The sequence below is a fragment of the Danio rerio genome, chromosome 2 (assembly GCF_052040795.2).
Source record: "Danio rerio strain M-AB ecotype USA chromosome 2, GRCz13ab, whole genome shotgun sequence".
In the NCBI taxonomy this organism is placed as follows: Eukaryota; Metazoa; Chordata; class Actinopteri; order Cypriniformes; family Danionidae; genus Danio; species Danio rerio.
The window spans coordinates 3486370-3503909 of NC_141022.1; the positions used below are offsets into that span (position 1 = coordinate 3486370).

The 17540-nt window shown below is 36.2% G+C and overlaps 1 protein-coding gene across 18 annotated transcripts in view; it reads right to left on the minus strand.

Moving 5' to 3' along the window:
- Window positions 1-17540, minus strand: part of zyg11l (zyg-11 family member, cell cycle regulator, like) — a 29970-nt gene that overhangs the window by 10506 nt on the left and 1924 nt on the right. For 11 of the 18 annotated variants that reach the window (XR_015478109.1, XR_015478114.1, XR_015478113.1 and 8 more), the window contains exons 2-7: window positions 13665-13830; window positions 10398-11161; window positions 4946-5086; window positions 4473-4649; window positions 2993-3057; window positions 2800-2899 (exon numbers count right to left, since the gene is read on the minus strand). Coding sequence is in view for 9 of the 18 variants with exons in the window: in XM_087240331.1 (XP_087096457.1) it covers window positions 2800-2899; window positions 2993-3057; window positions 4473-4649; window positions 4946-5086; window positions 10398-11161; window positions 13665-13830 (1413 nt within the window). In the remaining 9 variants the exon portion in view is untranslated. Of the gene's footprint in view, window positions 1-2799; window positions 2900-2992; window positions 3058-4472; window positions 4650-4945; window positions 5087-6259; window positions 6602-10397; window positions 11162-13664; window positions 13849-17540 lie in introns of those variants that run through there. The other 7 variants (XR_015478116.1, XR_015478115.1, XM_087240334.1 and 4 more) reach the window with 3 other exon arrangements.

Below are 17540 nucleotides of genomic sequence, written 5' to 3' on the forward strand. Positions count from 1 at the left end.
AATTAATCTGTTTTTAAGATCAGACTTTATTAAAACAGTCTGCAGGAACACTTTGATTGACATTCTCCCTTTGTATGATGTCATCCTAGGGGGAAAGCCCCGCCCACTAGTGACCATCTCTCCCTCATTATTATAGGGCGTCAGTCTTGTTTTTGAATCTGCCACTATGCTGACACACAGGCATTTGTAGCTCCGCCCTCTTTTGAAATTTGAATTTGAATTTAAAGCGACAGTCACCAACACACCACAATTAAGATCAAAGCCTAAAAGGGTCAGATTCAGAGCGTTATAAACATTATTTGTGTAATATTTTGAGCTGAAACTTCACACACACACTCTAGGCACATCAAAGACTTATTTTACATTTGTAAAAAGAAGCATAACAGCTCCCCTTAAAAGACAGTTAACCCAAAAAGGAACTAAAATAAGTTAAATGACAGGTTAAAAAAACAGGTTAAATGACTGGCAGCTACTAGGAAAAGTCTGTAAAGTAATAGTTTCTTTGTAAACATTTTAATGAAAATATCTGTAGATTGTTATTTCAACAAAGACATTTTTGTTTGATTTTTTTAACAGTGTTTAAATGTAAAAATACAAGAAAAAATTAAATATACAAATGCATGTAAAAGTAAAACAAATAAGAGTTTACTTAAAAATTACAAGAATAAATACAAATGTCATTATCATTGTCATAAACCTTAATATAGCAAGGTGCACAAGTAATTACATTATATAATACTTTAATTTTATTGTGTAAAACAGTCAAATTGCTGTACTTTGTCATAAATTATATAATACATAAAATAACAGTCTAACGGTTACGGAGTTTCAACAGTCAAGCGGTACGGAGTTTTTAATATAATTTTAAATAACAGAAAAAATACTGTATAAATAATACAGTAATTTCCTGTATAAAAAAAACAAAAATGTCAGTAATTTGTCTTTAATGATAAAGTACATAAAATGAAAGTCAAACTTGTTAATTTAGAGAGATTGGCTGCGTCCGAAACCGCCTACTACTCAGTTGGTTCTGCATTTGAATTTAAACAAACTACTCGGCCGTTAGAAAAGTCCGTTCTATACAGTATGAATGTGAAAAGTATGAATGGAATTCGGACGTACAACATTCGCCATTTTGTCATGGTCACGTGACCCACCTGCGTCAATTGCGTCGCTTTACTCCCATTCATGAATTCGCTCACGGGGCATCATGGGATAGCGCAGCATGCATGGGATGCGCACTCCTGAATCTCGCCGGAAGTAGTAAGTCATCCGGGTACTTCTCGCATACTAATTTTCGAATTCTATGAATTCGGACATACTACTCGGCTCGCATACTGATTTTAGCGTACTATATAGTATGGAAGTATGCGGTTTCGGACGCAGCGAGTGTTTGTCTTTTTACTGAGTTTTGAATATAATTTAAAATGACAATTAATTTTTGGAATTTAAAAAATAAATATTTAGTATAAAATTAGATTTTTTTAATACTTTAAAAAATGAAAACCTTAATTACTTCGACTTGTTACAGTAAATGAATTAAGTTTGACAAACTTAATTTATGACAGTTTTCAGTAATTAATAATTTAGTTCTTTTAGTAATTAATTAGTAATTAGTAAAGTTTTAGTAATTTATTTAAGAAAACAAGAATGGAACAGTACATACAGTACAGTACAAATCATTCAACTCAACATTGTTAATATAATCATAATAATAGTAAAAATACTTTTATTACAGTACAAATAATTCCCTTTCCATGTTAATATAAAAATAATTCTTTATATTTTGTGGCAAATACAAGTATTGCTCATTATTGATAGTAACACGTATACTTGCCATAAATAAATTACTAAAGCATGTTACACCTAAAATAACAAATATAATTTATTACTGAAAACTGTTATAAATTAAGTTTGTCAAACTTAATTCATTTAATTGTAACAAGTAAAGGTAATTTGTTTAAGTTTTCACTTTTTACAGTGTACAGAGTAACCGAACTGTTTAATGTTGAATCCAAATAAATTTGGAAAGACGATTAAGTTAACTTAATTGATTTGTGTTAAGACAACATGAAGAAACTGTGTGGAACCCAGCATTGTTTACAGTGTGTTGACCTTATTCTTTAATGTGGATGTGCGCTCGCTTTTGCGATTGTTTTAGAACTTCTGATTCACCTACGTGAGAAATGACCAGGAATAATAAACAGGAGAAAACAGTCAAACTACTTGCTCAACAAACAAGTGTGTGCATGACTATACATGAAAAAGAGAATAATATAATAAGAAATATCTGTTTGTTGGCGTCACGGTGGCGCAGCGGGTAGCACAATCGTCTCACAGCAAGAAAGTCGATGGTTCAAGCCCCAGGTAGGTCAGTTGACTTTCTGTGTGGAGTTTGCATGTTCTCCTAGTCTTCATGTGGGTTTTCTCCGGGTGCTCCGGTTTCCCCCACAAGTCAGACAAGACATGTACAGGTGAATTGGGTAAGCTAAAATTGACCATAGTGTATAAGTGTGTATGGATGTTTCCCAGTGTTGGGTTGCAGCTGGAAGGGCATCCGCTGTGTAAAGCATATGCTGGATAAGCTGGCGGTTCATTCCGCTGTGGCGACCCTAGATTAATAAAGGGAGTGAGCCGAACGAACGAGCTGTTTTTAACATCTAGAAATCAATGGAAGTGAATGAGACTGTAAGACTCGAGCCAAAAAGTTTCCAATGACTGCGCCTGATCATACGTCAACAATAAGGTCAATTCACAAAATGTGTTTATACTTCTGGAACCCACAGGCCGGCTGATTACCTTAGACACCAGTATGGACACCACAGCCACCACCATTCTCTGCACCGTCTGATCTTCGTGATTCCCCAGCAACATCATTATCAGCTTAGCCGCTTCGTATCTATCAGAGAGCAGGGGTCAAGACTATGTTAAGTCGCGCTAATAATATATTGTACATTTAAACAAGCCCTTAAACAAATGTCAATGGACTGACCTGTCAAACGGGACGACCTGTAAGATATGATCACTGCAAAGGGTGAGCAGGCAATTCTTCTGCAACTAAAAGGAAAGAAAGAAAAAACATAAAGGCTTAAGCTTACAAAAAAAAAAAAAAAATTTCTAGGTCATATAGGACATATTTAAGTGAAAATAGGGCTGGGTGATTTCTGCACATTCAATCAATTAATAATAATAAAATAATAATACTACTACTAATAATAAAATAATAATAATAATAACAATATTAATAATAATATAACACTAATAATAACAATAATAAAATAATAATAATAGTAATTGTAATAAATAATAATAATAATAATAAATAAAATATTATTAATAATAACAGTAATAAAAGTAATAGTAATAATAAAAAGAATAATATAAAAAACATAATAATTTAAAATAATAATAATAATATAATACTACTAATATTAAATAAAATAATAATAATCATAATAATAATAATAAAATAATAATAATAATAATAATAATAAATAATAACAATAACAAATAACAATAATATAATAATAATAATAATAATAATAACAATAATAAAATAATAGTAATAGTAATAATGATAATAAAAGTAATATTAATAATAATAAAAAGAATATAAAAAACATAATAATTTAAAATAATAATAATACAATACTAATAATAACAATAATAAAATAATAATAATAGTAAAAATAATAATAAAATGAATACATAATAATAATAATAAATAATAATAAATAATAATAACAATAATAAATAACAATAATATAATAATAACAATAACAACAATAAAATAATAATAATAAAATATTAATAACAATAATAACAATAATATAAAACATAATAATTTAAAATAATAATATTATTAATAATAATAATAATAATAATAATAATAATAATGTACATTAAGTAATATATTCTATTCGATGTCAACATGACGGCTTCCATAGCAACTGCATATTTATACCCTCCCTTACCGTTAGGGTTAGGGTGAGGAGGGAGTTTGTTATGAGGGAATGATGCACAAAAGAAAGCCCCGCCTCCAACTCAATATTCCGTATCAGTTGGAAGTACATCAACATATTGAAATAAAACTCTCAGCTACTTCCAGTTAACACCAACTTTAATATGTAACTGTTATACTTTTTATCGCCATAAAAATATATAGAATATAGAATATATCTCGCCCTAGAAGCTGGCATGGTGTTAAACACAAACAAACAAACAAACAAACAAACAAACAAACAAACAAACAAACAAACAAACAAACAAACAAACAAACAAACAAACAAACAAAGAACAAACAAACAAAGAACAAACAAACAAACAAACAAACAAGGAACAAACAAACAAACAAACAAAGAACAAACAAACAAACAAAGAACAAACAAACAAACAAACAAACAAAGAACAAACAAACAAACAAACAAACAAAGAACTAACAAACAAACAAACAAACAAACAAGCAAACATACCTGCTCGTGTTTTGGGAAGTTCTTCATGGCTATAAGTAGCTGTTTTACCACAGTTCCCAGCAGGTGTAGTGGCATCCCCAGCACCAGCTCCTGAACCGTCAGGTTAAACACACATGCAGAGGCCACGAGCTGAACATGGAGAGAATCTGTGTGCCGTCGCATCCCTGCTAAAACCAGCTGCAGCACAGTCACATATACAGCTGAAGTCAGAATTATTAGCACCCCTCTACATTTTTCCTTAATTTCTGTTTAACAGAAATTAGATTAACACATTATTCATAATAGTTTTAATAACTCATCTCTAATAGCTGATTATTTTATCTTTGCCATGATGACAGCACATAATATTTGACTAGATATTTCTCTAGATACTAGTATTCAGCTTAAAGTGACTTTTATAGCTTAACTGATTAGGGATTGCGCAAACACAGATAATAATAATAAAACAAACTGTTAAATAAACTGGTAAATACCTTTAAAATGTTTGGCTGAGGTTCTTCTAATTCACTGGTGTGACTGTAAAGATGAGCAAGAGTCTCCCGTATGAAACTCTCCCGCTCGCTGTATCTCCTCAAGGCTTCACACAGTTGCTGCAAATTAGCCTCTCCAGCCACCTGCAGATATAGAAGTGCTATATTCAGGATATAAAACCCACAGCAGGTGGGTTTGACCCAGAGGCGCAACAACACATTTACTGAGGGGCATGCGAGTTCTGACAAAATGTTTTTTTTTGTAACTAAATTGAAATAGTTCTGAGCAAAAAACGTTACCAAAAGACCTGATGTATCATTATGATACATAATAAATGTATAAAACACATATATGGGAAAAAATAGATCTTAATATTAGGATTAATAAACATCTCAGTTCCAAAAAAAAAAAAAAAAAGGAATATTCTGACTCTTTGTTCATGTGTCAGTTTTAACAGAGTTAAGAATCATTATAATCAAGTAAATAAAATGTATAAAGGGGAATTTCTAATCCAAATATTATTTTCTGTTATCTGAAATATTTTGAGGTCTGTACTTACATAAACATAATTTTTGATCTCTCTTTTGGCAAATTAATTAATCAATAATAAATAACAATAAATAAACAACAAGTTTATTTGGAAAAAAAAAATCTAAACATTTACATCTACTGTAAATGAACGCTTTACACTTGGCTGAGTGACTGCATGTTATTGTGTTAAATGATTTTGAGTTAAAACGTGTGGGCCAACTAACGCAACTCATAGTAAAAATAAATTAATAAAATACAATATTATAGTACAAAATGCAATATATATATATTTTTTTTAACAAAACGCATTTATTTATTTTTATTCATTTAAACTTTTAATAAGGATAATTAAAAAAAATTGTTTTGGCACAATGGCGCCCCCCATGTGTGGCGCCCCCATGCGCTGCATATACTGCTGCCTCCTTTTTGCGCCCCTGGTTTGACCCCAAATAATAACACTTGATTCCACCTAAAAGGTCTTGTGAGATTAAAATAAAAAAGTTTTTAGAATCAGTACGTGATTGTGAGAGTGTATGGGTGTTTCCCAGTACTGGGTTGTGGCCGGAAGGGCATCCGCTGTGTAAAACCTATGGTAGAATAGTTAGCGGTTCATAAGTGAAAACTCTTATTTTAACCCTGAAATGAGAGAAACTCTGGGCTTTCCGTTTCAAAATGGCAGGTTTGTTAAACTGGAGAAAGCAGGGTAAGTCAAGCCTGTTTCTGAAAGAGAGGTCACTTTAACTCAGAGTCAGTTACCATGGTAACTTACTCTGTGAACCTAACCTGGTCAGGAGCAAGTTTTATTCTCTAATTTCTGAGTTTCTGTTTAGTCTCCTTCCCTTATTTAAAGATGAAGTGGTATTTCTCGCCTTAGCCTTACGTTTCCACCCACCTATTTTAATCAACCCAGGCTCATTCTGAAAACGTAGTCCAGCGGACGTTTCTGGAGACCGCGAAATACATCCCGGGAGGTACGTATGGCTGCATTTAATTTTTTTTAAGCGAACGCTACGGGACGGTGTGATGCCGTTCCCTTTCGGGCTTGCCGGCTGACTGCTTACCTCCGTGTGGAGGGCTTTCCCGTTGCAGTCAGTTTGTCTGGTCAGCTCATCGTGTGCGTCGGTGGACTTCAGATGTGAAGAGGAGCAGTTGACAAAGGCGTCCGGGTTCGAGTCCGGGGAAAAGCGGTTCCAGAAACCAGGTAAGACAAAAACAGAATCCAAAAAATAAAGCGAACGAGTTCATAACAGGGTGAGAACGTGGTGAAATCCGAAAACGTGGTCAAAAAAAAAAAAAAAGACAGACGAGGGTTTTTCTTTTTCTAGACGGGTTTTCTAAATTGTTGCTCGGTTTTAGGGAAGTGAGCGGGCGGGCGGGTCAATCGGTGAAACTGGTTGGGTTCAGGGAAGGATGAGGGCGGGTCAGCCGATTGGCCGGTCGGTCGCGCAGTCAATCATTCGGTCAGTCAGACAGCGGCCTCTGGTGGGTTGATGCGAGAACAGCGCGGGCGCGAACGGCACTCGCGAGAGACATTCGAGATACAAAAAAGTGCACACAGCGGCCTCTCGTGGATTCGCGAAAACAAAAACTGCACAAATACAGACCTCCTGGGACGTATTTTGCGGCCTCCAGAAACGTCCGCTGGACTACGTTTTCAGGAGCCTGGATTGATTTTAATGCTCATTTTGGAGATATGCATGAAAACGTTTGAAGGAAACATCATGATGCACATAACTTTTAAAAATATGCATAATAAAACATGCACATAACTGAGTAGGATAAACTTTTATTCGATAAAAAGCGCATGGACTACGATGGAAACACTTTTACAAATTCCAGTATGTGCATTAAAAAGAGGTTTGTTTTAAGAGATCATATGATGATGAAAATGTGTGTGAATGGACAAACCAGCAGGCTGAGCACACTGTAACACATCTTAAATGTTGTTGTGGTCATTCTAAAACGCCTTAACCATTTCAGCATTACTTTTACTATATTATTAATGACCTCCAGAGTGTCTGAAGAGTGTCAAGAGCAACTGTTCTCCACATCTCATGGCTTCAAACACCAGCATTCAGTGTCAGCATTGTCTGCAAGTAGGCACCTCATGGGTGTTGTCGACTTCAGATCACTTTGGAAGGGCACTTTATATCCAAGACTAAAAAGGGCATGTGCACTGCACAGGTTGAGCCCTATGTGTGCACGTGCCTGCAACTCGCTCTTGAAGACCTCAAAACTCAGGGCTTCTGGTAATACCTAGAATAGCAAAGTCAAGTAAAGGAGGTCGAGCCTTCTCGGTTATGGCTCCTAAACTCTGGAATAGCCTTCCTGATAATGTCCGAGGCTCAGACACACTCTCCCAGTTCAAAACTAGATTAAAGACCGATCTGTTTAGTAAAGCTTACACTCAGTTCATCACTTAGCAGGTTTCTGCATCTAGTCTATATACACTATGAACAGCAGCTACACTAATTATTCTCTTTATTCTCCATTTCCACTTGGGGATACTCATCCCGAGGTTCTCAGACTATGCAGAGTCTCTAATTCGATCGAAGACCAGCGACGTGATGATCCCAAGGTTTCCTATCCTGGATCAGGCCGTATCCTGAGCAGCTGCTGTAGTGATCATGGGGGAGTGGAGAGCTTGAGATTCCTGTGACGCTCCAGGGAGAGACGAGTCTTCGCTGAGGTATAGCTTCCAGCTTTCGTCGCTGAGACTGCAGCTCTGCACAAGACGTTTGGCCAGCGGAGAAATTAAAATGATCGTGCACAACTGAGTTTGGTTTCTCGCAAGGTTTTTTTTCTTTATTTTCGCCAATTGATTACGTTTTTTTCCCTCTCCGCTGTCGCCTCTAGATTGCATGGTTTAGGATTGGTAAACCACACTGAACTGAGCTAAACTGAACTGAACTTAAACACTAAAAAACTTAACTATACTGTTCCAATTTACTATGACCATTTATGTAAAGCTGCTTTGACACAATCTACATTGTAAAAGTGCTATACAAATAAAGCTGAATTGAATTGAATTGAATTGAATTAATTGACCCAACTCAGATCAGCAATTCTAAAACCGAAAACTCAGAGTTTTTGATGTATCGGTAAATCAACTCAGAGTTCAGGTTTAAACTCTGAGTTGATTGAACCTATACTAAAACAGGCCCCAGGTGTAAACAAGCCCTAAAGAGAATGCGAGATGAGACTCTGATTGGTTTAATGAAGGTTCCTCCCAAAACACACCCATAGCTCATTAAAAGAATAAGGACAACCCTTTTAAACCATGAGCTGAGTGCGGCGACTATGTTTCCCGTCCTTAAAATAGCAAAAGTGGATTCAGACATGCGCTAAGTGCACCTGCGCATTTGACCATCCACTTACATCCTTAAAATAGAGCCTTGTATGCTGAAGGCCCATGTTTGATGAAGCTAACAGAACAACATCGTCTGCGAATACCAGAGATGAAATTCTGTGGTCCTCGAACTGGACCCCCTCCAGCCCAAGGCTGCACTTTAAAATCCTGTCCATAAAAAGTATTATTATTATGATTATTATTATTATTATTATTATTATTATTATTATTATTATTATTATTATGATGATGATTATTATTATTATTATGATTATTATTATGATTACAATGATGATGATGATGACGATGATTATTATTATTATGATTATGATGATGATTATGATTATGATGATGATGATTATTATTATTATTATTAATATGATGATGATGATTATTATTATTATTATTATTAATATTATTATTATTATTATTATTATTATTACTATTATTATTATTATTATTATTACGAATATTATGATTATGATTATTATGATGATGATGATGATGATGGATGATTATTATTATTATTATTACGATTATTATGATTATGATTATGATTATTATGATGATGATGATGATGATGATGATGATGATGATGATGATGGATGATTATTATTATTATTATTACGATTATTATGATTATGATTATTATTATTATGATTATTATTACGATTATTATGATTATGATTATTATTATTATTATTATGATGATGATGATAATGATGATTATGATGATGATGATTATTATTATTATTACGATTATTATGATTATGATTATGATTATTATGATTATTATTATTATTACGATTATTATGATTACGATTATTATTATTATTATTATGATGATGATGATGATAATGATGATTATGATGATGATGATGATTATTATTATTATTATTACGATCATTATGATTATGATTATGATTATTATGATTATTATTATTATTACGATTATTATGATTATGATTATGATGATGATTATTATTATTATTATTATGATGATGATGATGATGATAATGATGATTATGATGATGATGATTATTTTTATCATCATTATTAAATAAAATGTGGTGTATCTAACGCTTTAGTTGATGTAACCTATTTAGCTCAAGACTTATATCCGGCATCATATCCGTTTAGCGGAGAAGCATTCATGTGGTCAAGTGTAAATGGAAACGTGTTCAGAAATCAGACAGCTATCCGATCCAAAAAAATGCATGACCAGCTGTAAACAGGCCCTAATGGGAATGGGAGATGAGACTTTGATTGGTTTAATTTGACCATTTGCATTTGAACATTCACTTAGATGCTTAAAACAGTGCCTTGTATGTCAAAAGGTCTGGGAATATTTCCTCCATTCATTAAGATGACTCCTTTGAACCTACAAATCGCTGTGAGTACGAGAGTCTGGATGCAGACCTGGTGCAGTTGCAATCTGCAATGCTTTTCAAAGCCCACCCCTAACCCATTTACAGTGATGTCACTAGCTCCACTGAATGCCTTGAAATGCACTCTCAGCTTGCATCATCAAGGCTGCATCCAGATATTATTGGCGAGCTCCAACAAAGACTCACCTTCAGATTTCCATCTCCGCGCAGCATCTCGGAGCCTCCCGCTCCTGTGGCCAGCAGTCCAATAAACCTCATCCCTGGCCGATGTTCCACAAATGCGCGTATGGCAGCATCGCTCACACCTCTCCATCCCGAAACATCCAGAGACACAAGATTCAGAAGGATCCCCGGCTGCTCCAAGAGCTGCTGCACCAAATGATCAACATCCGTTAACAGCTTATCATTCGAGATATCCAAATGCCTCAGAAGCTCCAGCTTGGAGAGCACTAAATTAACTCTGGAGGCGTTCATCTCTAATTTCTGAAGGCCGTGGAGTGTTAGAGACTTCAGCTGTGACTGGCAATTCAGTAAAGGTGTCAGATCTGTGATGTTTGTGCTGGAGATATCCAAGTTTTCCAGCATAGGAAGAGTACAGATGTCCTCCAAAGAGCTGTCGTTTAGGTCCGTCCCGGCTAGAGAGAGCTTTTTTAAGCCGCGGAGCATGCTAAAGCTGACGTTCTCATTTGTGTCTCCGTAAACACGCAAGCCGTCCATCAGCAGTGTTTGGAGGCTCTGTCTGCAGAGTTTGCTGGAGGTGAGACTGTGGAGGACTTCAGAGATGGCGATGTTGGTTTGTGTATGGGAAATATCCAGCTCTTGAAGCTTGTGGATGCAGAGAGCCAGTCTGAAAGCCTCCGCTGAGATGTGCGAGGACTGGATGTGCGCTCGCCGCAAACGCAGATGCTCCAGATGCTGGAAAATTCCCACGGTTCTGTCATTGAGGACTCCTGAGAGAGAACACAGGTCACAATATGATGTCGAAATTCAACAATTCAATATATTGTGATTGTTAAGCTGATCCTGGAGAACAAAACAAGGATTATGTTGGATGGATTAAGCAGAAGTCAGAATTTCTTTTGCAAATATTTCCCAAATGATGTTTAACAGATTCAGGAATTTTTCACAGTATGTCTGATAATATTTTTTCTTCTGGAGAAAGTCTTATTTGATTTATTTCGGCTAGAATAAAAGCAGTTTTTAATTTTTCTTTAAAGATTTTTAAGGTCAATATTAAAATACATATTTTATTCATCAAAAATGAAAGTAGTAGTTTAAGGGCACATAGATTACCCCTCTTTTCATATTTATTATAAGTCTTTTGTGTCCCCAGAATGTGTCTGTAAAGTTTCAGCTCAAAACACCCATCAGAGTATTTATTATAGCTGTTTGAAGTGTCTGTATTATAGCCGGGAAAAGGTCACAGACACACACACACACACACACACACGCACACAAAGAGAGAGACAGAGAGAGAGAGAGACACGCAGCTGTGCTGATGAAGTAAATCTGAAGTGAATGGCTGTACTTCATTACACACATGCTCTGTTTTAAAACATGTTAAACTTGTAAGACTCACTCTTGTTCACGTTTGATGATGACTGATGATCCTAGCAAACTGAACAGACCTTTTATTCCCGGTTGCTTTGCGCTCGTCCTGTCTTGTTGATATAATTATATGAGTTACTACAGAGACATGTTAATGCGCGCAGCTGTCAATCAATATTGGTGGGCGGGAGGACCACACTCCTACGTAAAGTTGCGGTCGATCTGAAAACCGCTCCAATTGGTCCACCGTTTTTTTGTTGTTAAATTTGTTAAAAAGGACTGGGTGTGTTTATTTCACCCCAGAATGACAGTCTATACACTATATGTACACACATGTCTGTCCAAACAGCTTTAAAAGTAGATTTTTATCCATAGGTGCCCTTTAATAGACATAAAATACCTTTTAAACACCTTTTATTAATAGATTGGTTATAGTTTTTTTTTTTTTTGTAAAAATAAGGATTAATCATGTACATTTTTAGTTATTGCACATGGAAAAACTGTACTTTAAAAGTAAATTACTGTAAACAAATTTTTTTTAGAATTTATTCATTCATTTTCATCAGCTTATCCGAGGCTGGGTCGTGGGGGCAGCAGTCTCAGGAGAGAACCCCAGACTTTCCTCTCCCCAGACACTTCCTCCAACTCCTCTGGGGGGATCCTGAGGCGTTCCCAGGCCAGCCAAGAGACATAGTCCCTCCAGCCTGTCCTGGGTCTTCCCCAAGGCCTCCTCCTGGTGTGACATGCCTGGAACACCTCCTTAGGTGTCCAGGAGGTATCCGAAATAGATGCCCGAGCCACCTCAGCTGACTTCTCTCGATGTGGAGGAGCAGCGGATCTACTCCGAACTCCTCCCGGGTGACAGAGCTCCTCACCCTGTCTATAAGAGTGCGTCCTGCTACCCTGCGAAGGAAACTCAATTCGGCCGCTTGTATCAGAGATCTTGTCCTTTCGGTCATGACCCAAAGCTCATGAGCATAGGTGAGAGTAGGAACGAAGACTGACCGGTAATTTGAGAGCTTTGCCTTTCGGTTCAGCTCCTTCTTTACCACAACGGACCGGTACATCGACCGCATTACTGCCACTGCATTGATCAGCCTGTCAATCTCATGTTGCATCCTTCCCTCACTCGTGATCAAAACCCCAAGATACTTGAACTCCTCCACCTGGGGTAAAGACTTTCCTCCAACCTGGAGATGGAGCTTGTGCGGGAGGTGGAATGGAACCATCTAGAGATAGTTGGGCTCACCTCCAGGCACAGCTCGGACTCTGGAACTCAACTTCTTGAGAAGGGCTGGACTTATTTTACAAAATAACCGATTAAAACCTTAAATTTATGGTGATTAATCAAAAAGTTAAACGCTTTTATGTGAAACTTCACAGAAATTGATCATTTTTCCACAGTTTAAATGCAAATCAACAGTAATAAACTGTAATTTTTGCTTAAAGTTTTTGTTAAATGCTAATTTTCTGTAATTTAACAGAATATAGACCCTGCTGCCAGCCTTTTGAGCATCATTCATTCATTCTCCTTCAACTTAGTGCCTTATTTATCAGGGGTTGCCACAGCAGAATGAACCACCAACTATTTCAGCATATGTTTTACACAGCAGATGTCCTTCTGGCTGCAACCCTATACTGGGAAACATCCAAACACTCTCACAATCACATACACTCAAACACTACGGCCAATTTAGATAATCAATTCCCCTATAGCCCATGGATTTGACTGTGGGGGAAACAGGAGCACCCGGAGGAAGCCCACGCCAACACAGGGAGAACAACATCCACACAGAAATGCCAACTGGCCCAGCTGGGACTCGAACCAGCAACCTTTTTGCTGTCAGATTTTTTTTAACACATTACATGAAAAAACAGTTTATATGGTAGTGAACATCAACATACCCTCACTAGCCATTTTGTGCAGCAGCTGATCAGCCAACTCTTGAGGAAACACAGGGCAGTGGTGAAACTTTAGTGAGCCGTTCTCTTGCGCAACGCAAAGCTCCTCCACATTATGGCAGATCCACATCAAGCTAATGTCAGTCAGGGAGGGAGGACTCTCTTCATCCTGAAACAAAAAATACATGCATATTTGTGACCCTGGAACACAAAAGCAGTCTTATGTTGCATGGGTATACAGTTGAAGTCTGAGTTATTAGCCCTCCGGTATATTTCTTTCACCAATTTCTGTTTATCGGAGAGCAGATTTCTCAACATAATAGTTTTAATAACTCTTTTATAATAACTGGTTTATTTTTATCTTTGCCATGATGACAGCACATAATATTTGACTAGATATTTTTCAAGATAACAGTATTTAGCTTAAAATTACATTTAAAGGCTTAAATTGGTTAATTAGGTTAGGATCAGGTAATTGAGTAGGCCATTTTATGATGATGGTTTGTTCTGTAGACGATCGAAAACAAATATTGCTTAAGGGGGCTAATAATGACGACCTTAAAATGCTTTTTAAAAATGAAAATCTGATTTTATCCTTGCCGAAATAAAACAAATAAGAAAAAAAAATATGATAGGAAATACTGTGAAAATTTCAAAAATTTTAAACATCATTTGGGAAATATTTTAAAAAGACATAGAAAAAAAATAACACTTTCACTGTATATTTTCACTGTATATCTGTTGTAATATAGACAAAAATACATAGATTTTGATCTTTTATTCCAAAAAATATATATATATATTAATTAAAGATCATGTTTTATGAAGACATTTTCTATATTTTCTACTGTAAATGTATCAAAACTCAATTTTTATATAGTAGTAAGCATTGCTAAATTGCATAATTTGGACTTTTTAAGAGTGTTTTCTCATTATTTAGATTTTTATTAGCCTTCAGATTCCAGATTTTCATGCATCTTGATCATATATTGTATCTCAGTCAAATATTTAATCCAAACAAACCACACGTCAATGGAAAGTCTGTCCTTTCTGATGATGAAGAAATTGACCTATACAGCGGGAAAAATAAGTATTGACCACGGTTGTCATGTTTTTTCCTGTGAATAATATTTCTAAAGGAGCTATTGACATGGAACTGAAGCAGATTTTGGTAAAAACCCAAACAATACAAACGTAAACATAAAACAAAACAAATAAATCTGAAAAGTTTGTGATGTGTAAAAAGAATGAAATGACAGAAGGAGAAAGCAATGAACTACTGAAATGTATCTAAAACTTTATATTAAAGCTTGTTTTGGTGTTGGCAGCTTAAAGACGCCTCTCATATGGAAAATGAAGTCAGATGCGTTGCTCAGCTGTGAGTTTTTCACATAATTCAACAGAGTGTCAAAGTATTCTCTATTGGATTCGAGTCAGGTGATTGGCTGGGCCATTCTACAGCTTGATTTTCTTTCCCTGAAAGCATTTGAGAGTCTCCTTGGCTGTGTTTTGGATAATTGTCTTGCTGAAATGTCCTCCCTAATTTCATCTTCATCTGCTAATGTAGATGTTGGACTGAAGCAGCTGATCTTCATTTACACTGAGGAAAGGCAGAGGGTTGCTGAAGAACTACTGAGAGATTTCAGCTGCTGTCTGGGCTTTCACTGCCTTTCTACACCTTCCTTTCTTCATTACTTTTCCCTTCCGTCATTTCATTTTATTACACAGAACTTCATTTGTAAACTAATTTGATTTTTTTTTCTTTGCATATAGATTTCTTTGGTTGCTATCAACATCCTGGGAAAATTTCAAGTCAACTTCACCTTTAGAAATATGTTTTCTGAGAAAAATGGTGACGTGTTCAATACTTATTTCCCCCACTGTATGACTATATGATTTTTTTAAATATATATTTATAGACATATTTGACATTAGCAGTTGTAATTAAATATTTTTATTACTGAAATGAAACAGGTGAAACTTTTTAGTAAGTAAAAGATGTCTGTTTATTTTTTTTAACCCTCCTATTATTTTTGGGGTCAATTTGACCCCATTAAATGTTAAACATAGATAATTGACAAAGTTTTTTTTTTTTTTTTGCTTCAGATAAAATTCCTGGGCAAAGCAGTGGTGCAGTAGGTAGTGCTGTCGCCTCACAGCAAGAAGGTCGCTGGTTTGAGCCTCGGCTCAGTTGGCATTTCTGTGTAGAGTTTGCAGGTTCTCCTTGCGTTCGCGTGGGTTTCCTCTGGGTGCTCCGATTTCCCCCACATTCCAAAGACATGCGATACAGGTGAATTGGGTAGGCTAAATTGTCCGTAGTGTATGAGATGTTTCCCAGAGATGGGTTGCAGCTGGAAGGGCATCCGCTGCGTAAAAACTTGCTGGATAAGTTGGCGGTTCATTCCGCTGGGGTGACCCCGGAATAATAAAGCGACTAAGCCGACAAGAAAATAAATGAATGAATGATAAAATTCCTAATATAATGGGGAAAATTGGTAAACATAAAATTAACATGATATTACTTTTCCAATGCCCTGTACACATTTTATCACATCAGTGTTGTTTGGGGTCAATTTGACCCCTGGGTCTTTTAGCTGTATAAAAAATAAGAAGTATAAAAAATGTACACATATTTGTTTTGGGTGATATTGAGGTCCCTAACATGCTTTTGTAATATGCACTAAAATGTTAAAAGTTAAGTATAATAAAAAAATAATAAAACACAACCATACCTGTAGTATTGTGAGAACCACTGACAGTGCACATGACATGGGGGTAGAGGGAATCCTAATTCTCACGAGAACTTTGATATCGAGAGAGTAGGGGAGGGGTGTATTTCAGTGTTGTTAAGTAGTCAACAAAGACATCAATTACCTGACACTAACCTTTTGGCAAAATAAATCATATTCTGGAGCTTTTAAATTGCTGGGGTCAAATTGACCCCAGTAGAAAAAAGTGTTGGCAGATTTTAGCAATAGTATCTGGATACAGCCTTTATGATGCAAGATGAGACTGCATCACTCAGCGATGCAATGTCAGACACAATGCACTCAAATGGAGCTAGTGACGTCACTGTGACGGGTAGTGTTAGGGGTGGGGTTAGGTGAGCCCATTAAAAAGCATTGGATGCAGCCCAGATTGCACTGCACCAGGTCTGCAGCCAGACCCCTCTCGATTTTAGGGTTAAAATTGTTTAATTTCGCAGTTATATAAAGTTTCCTTTAAAATATTGTATGATTTATCAAGCTATTCCACATTTTTCTTCAGTATCGCACAGACCTCGATTACTGTCTTTCAGTTCGAGCCGTGAATGACACGGCATTTATTTTTAAATGAAACTTAAATTGGATCCTTAGGATAAGATGACCTTTCCAGAATTAGCACAGAAGGCCCAGAGTGGCATGTTGTTACTCGTATTCCTGGTTTTTATTTAGCACTTTGTAACTCACGGCAGTGTTCTCCAATAATTTCATGAGTTAGATATACATTATAATCACTTAAAGTATTTTTGTGCGTGGCACGGTGGCTCAGTGGTAAGCACTGTCACCCTAACAGCAAGAAGGTCGCTGGTTCGAGTCCCGGCTGGGCCAGGTGACATTTCTGTGTGGAGTTTGCATGTTCTCCAAGTTTTTACATAGGTTTCCTTCGGGTGGTCCGGTTTCCCCCACAGTCCAAACACGTGTTATAGGTGAATTGGGTAAGCTAAATTGTCCGGTGTGTGTGAGAATGAGAGTGTATGGGTGTTTCCCAGTGATGGGTTGCAGCTAGAAGGGCATCCGCTGCGTAAAACATATGCTGGATAAATTGGTGGTTCATTCCGCTGTGGTGACCCCTGATTAATAAAGGGACTAAGCCGAAAAGAAACTGAATGAATAAATG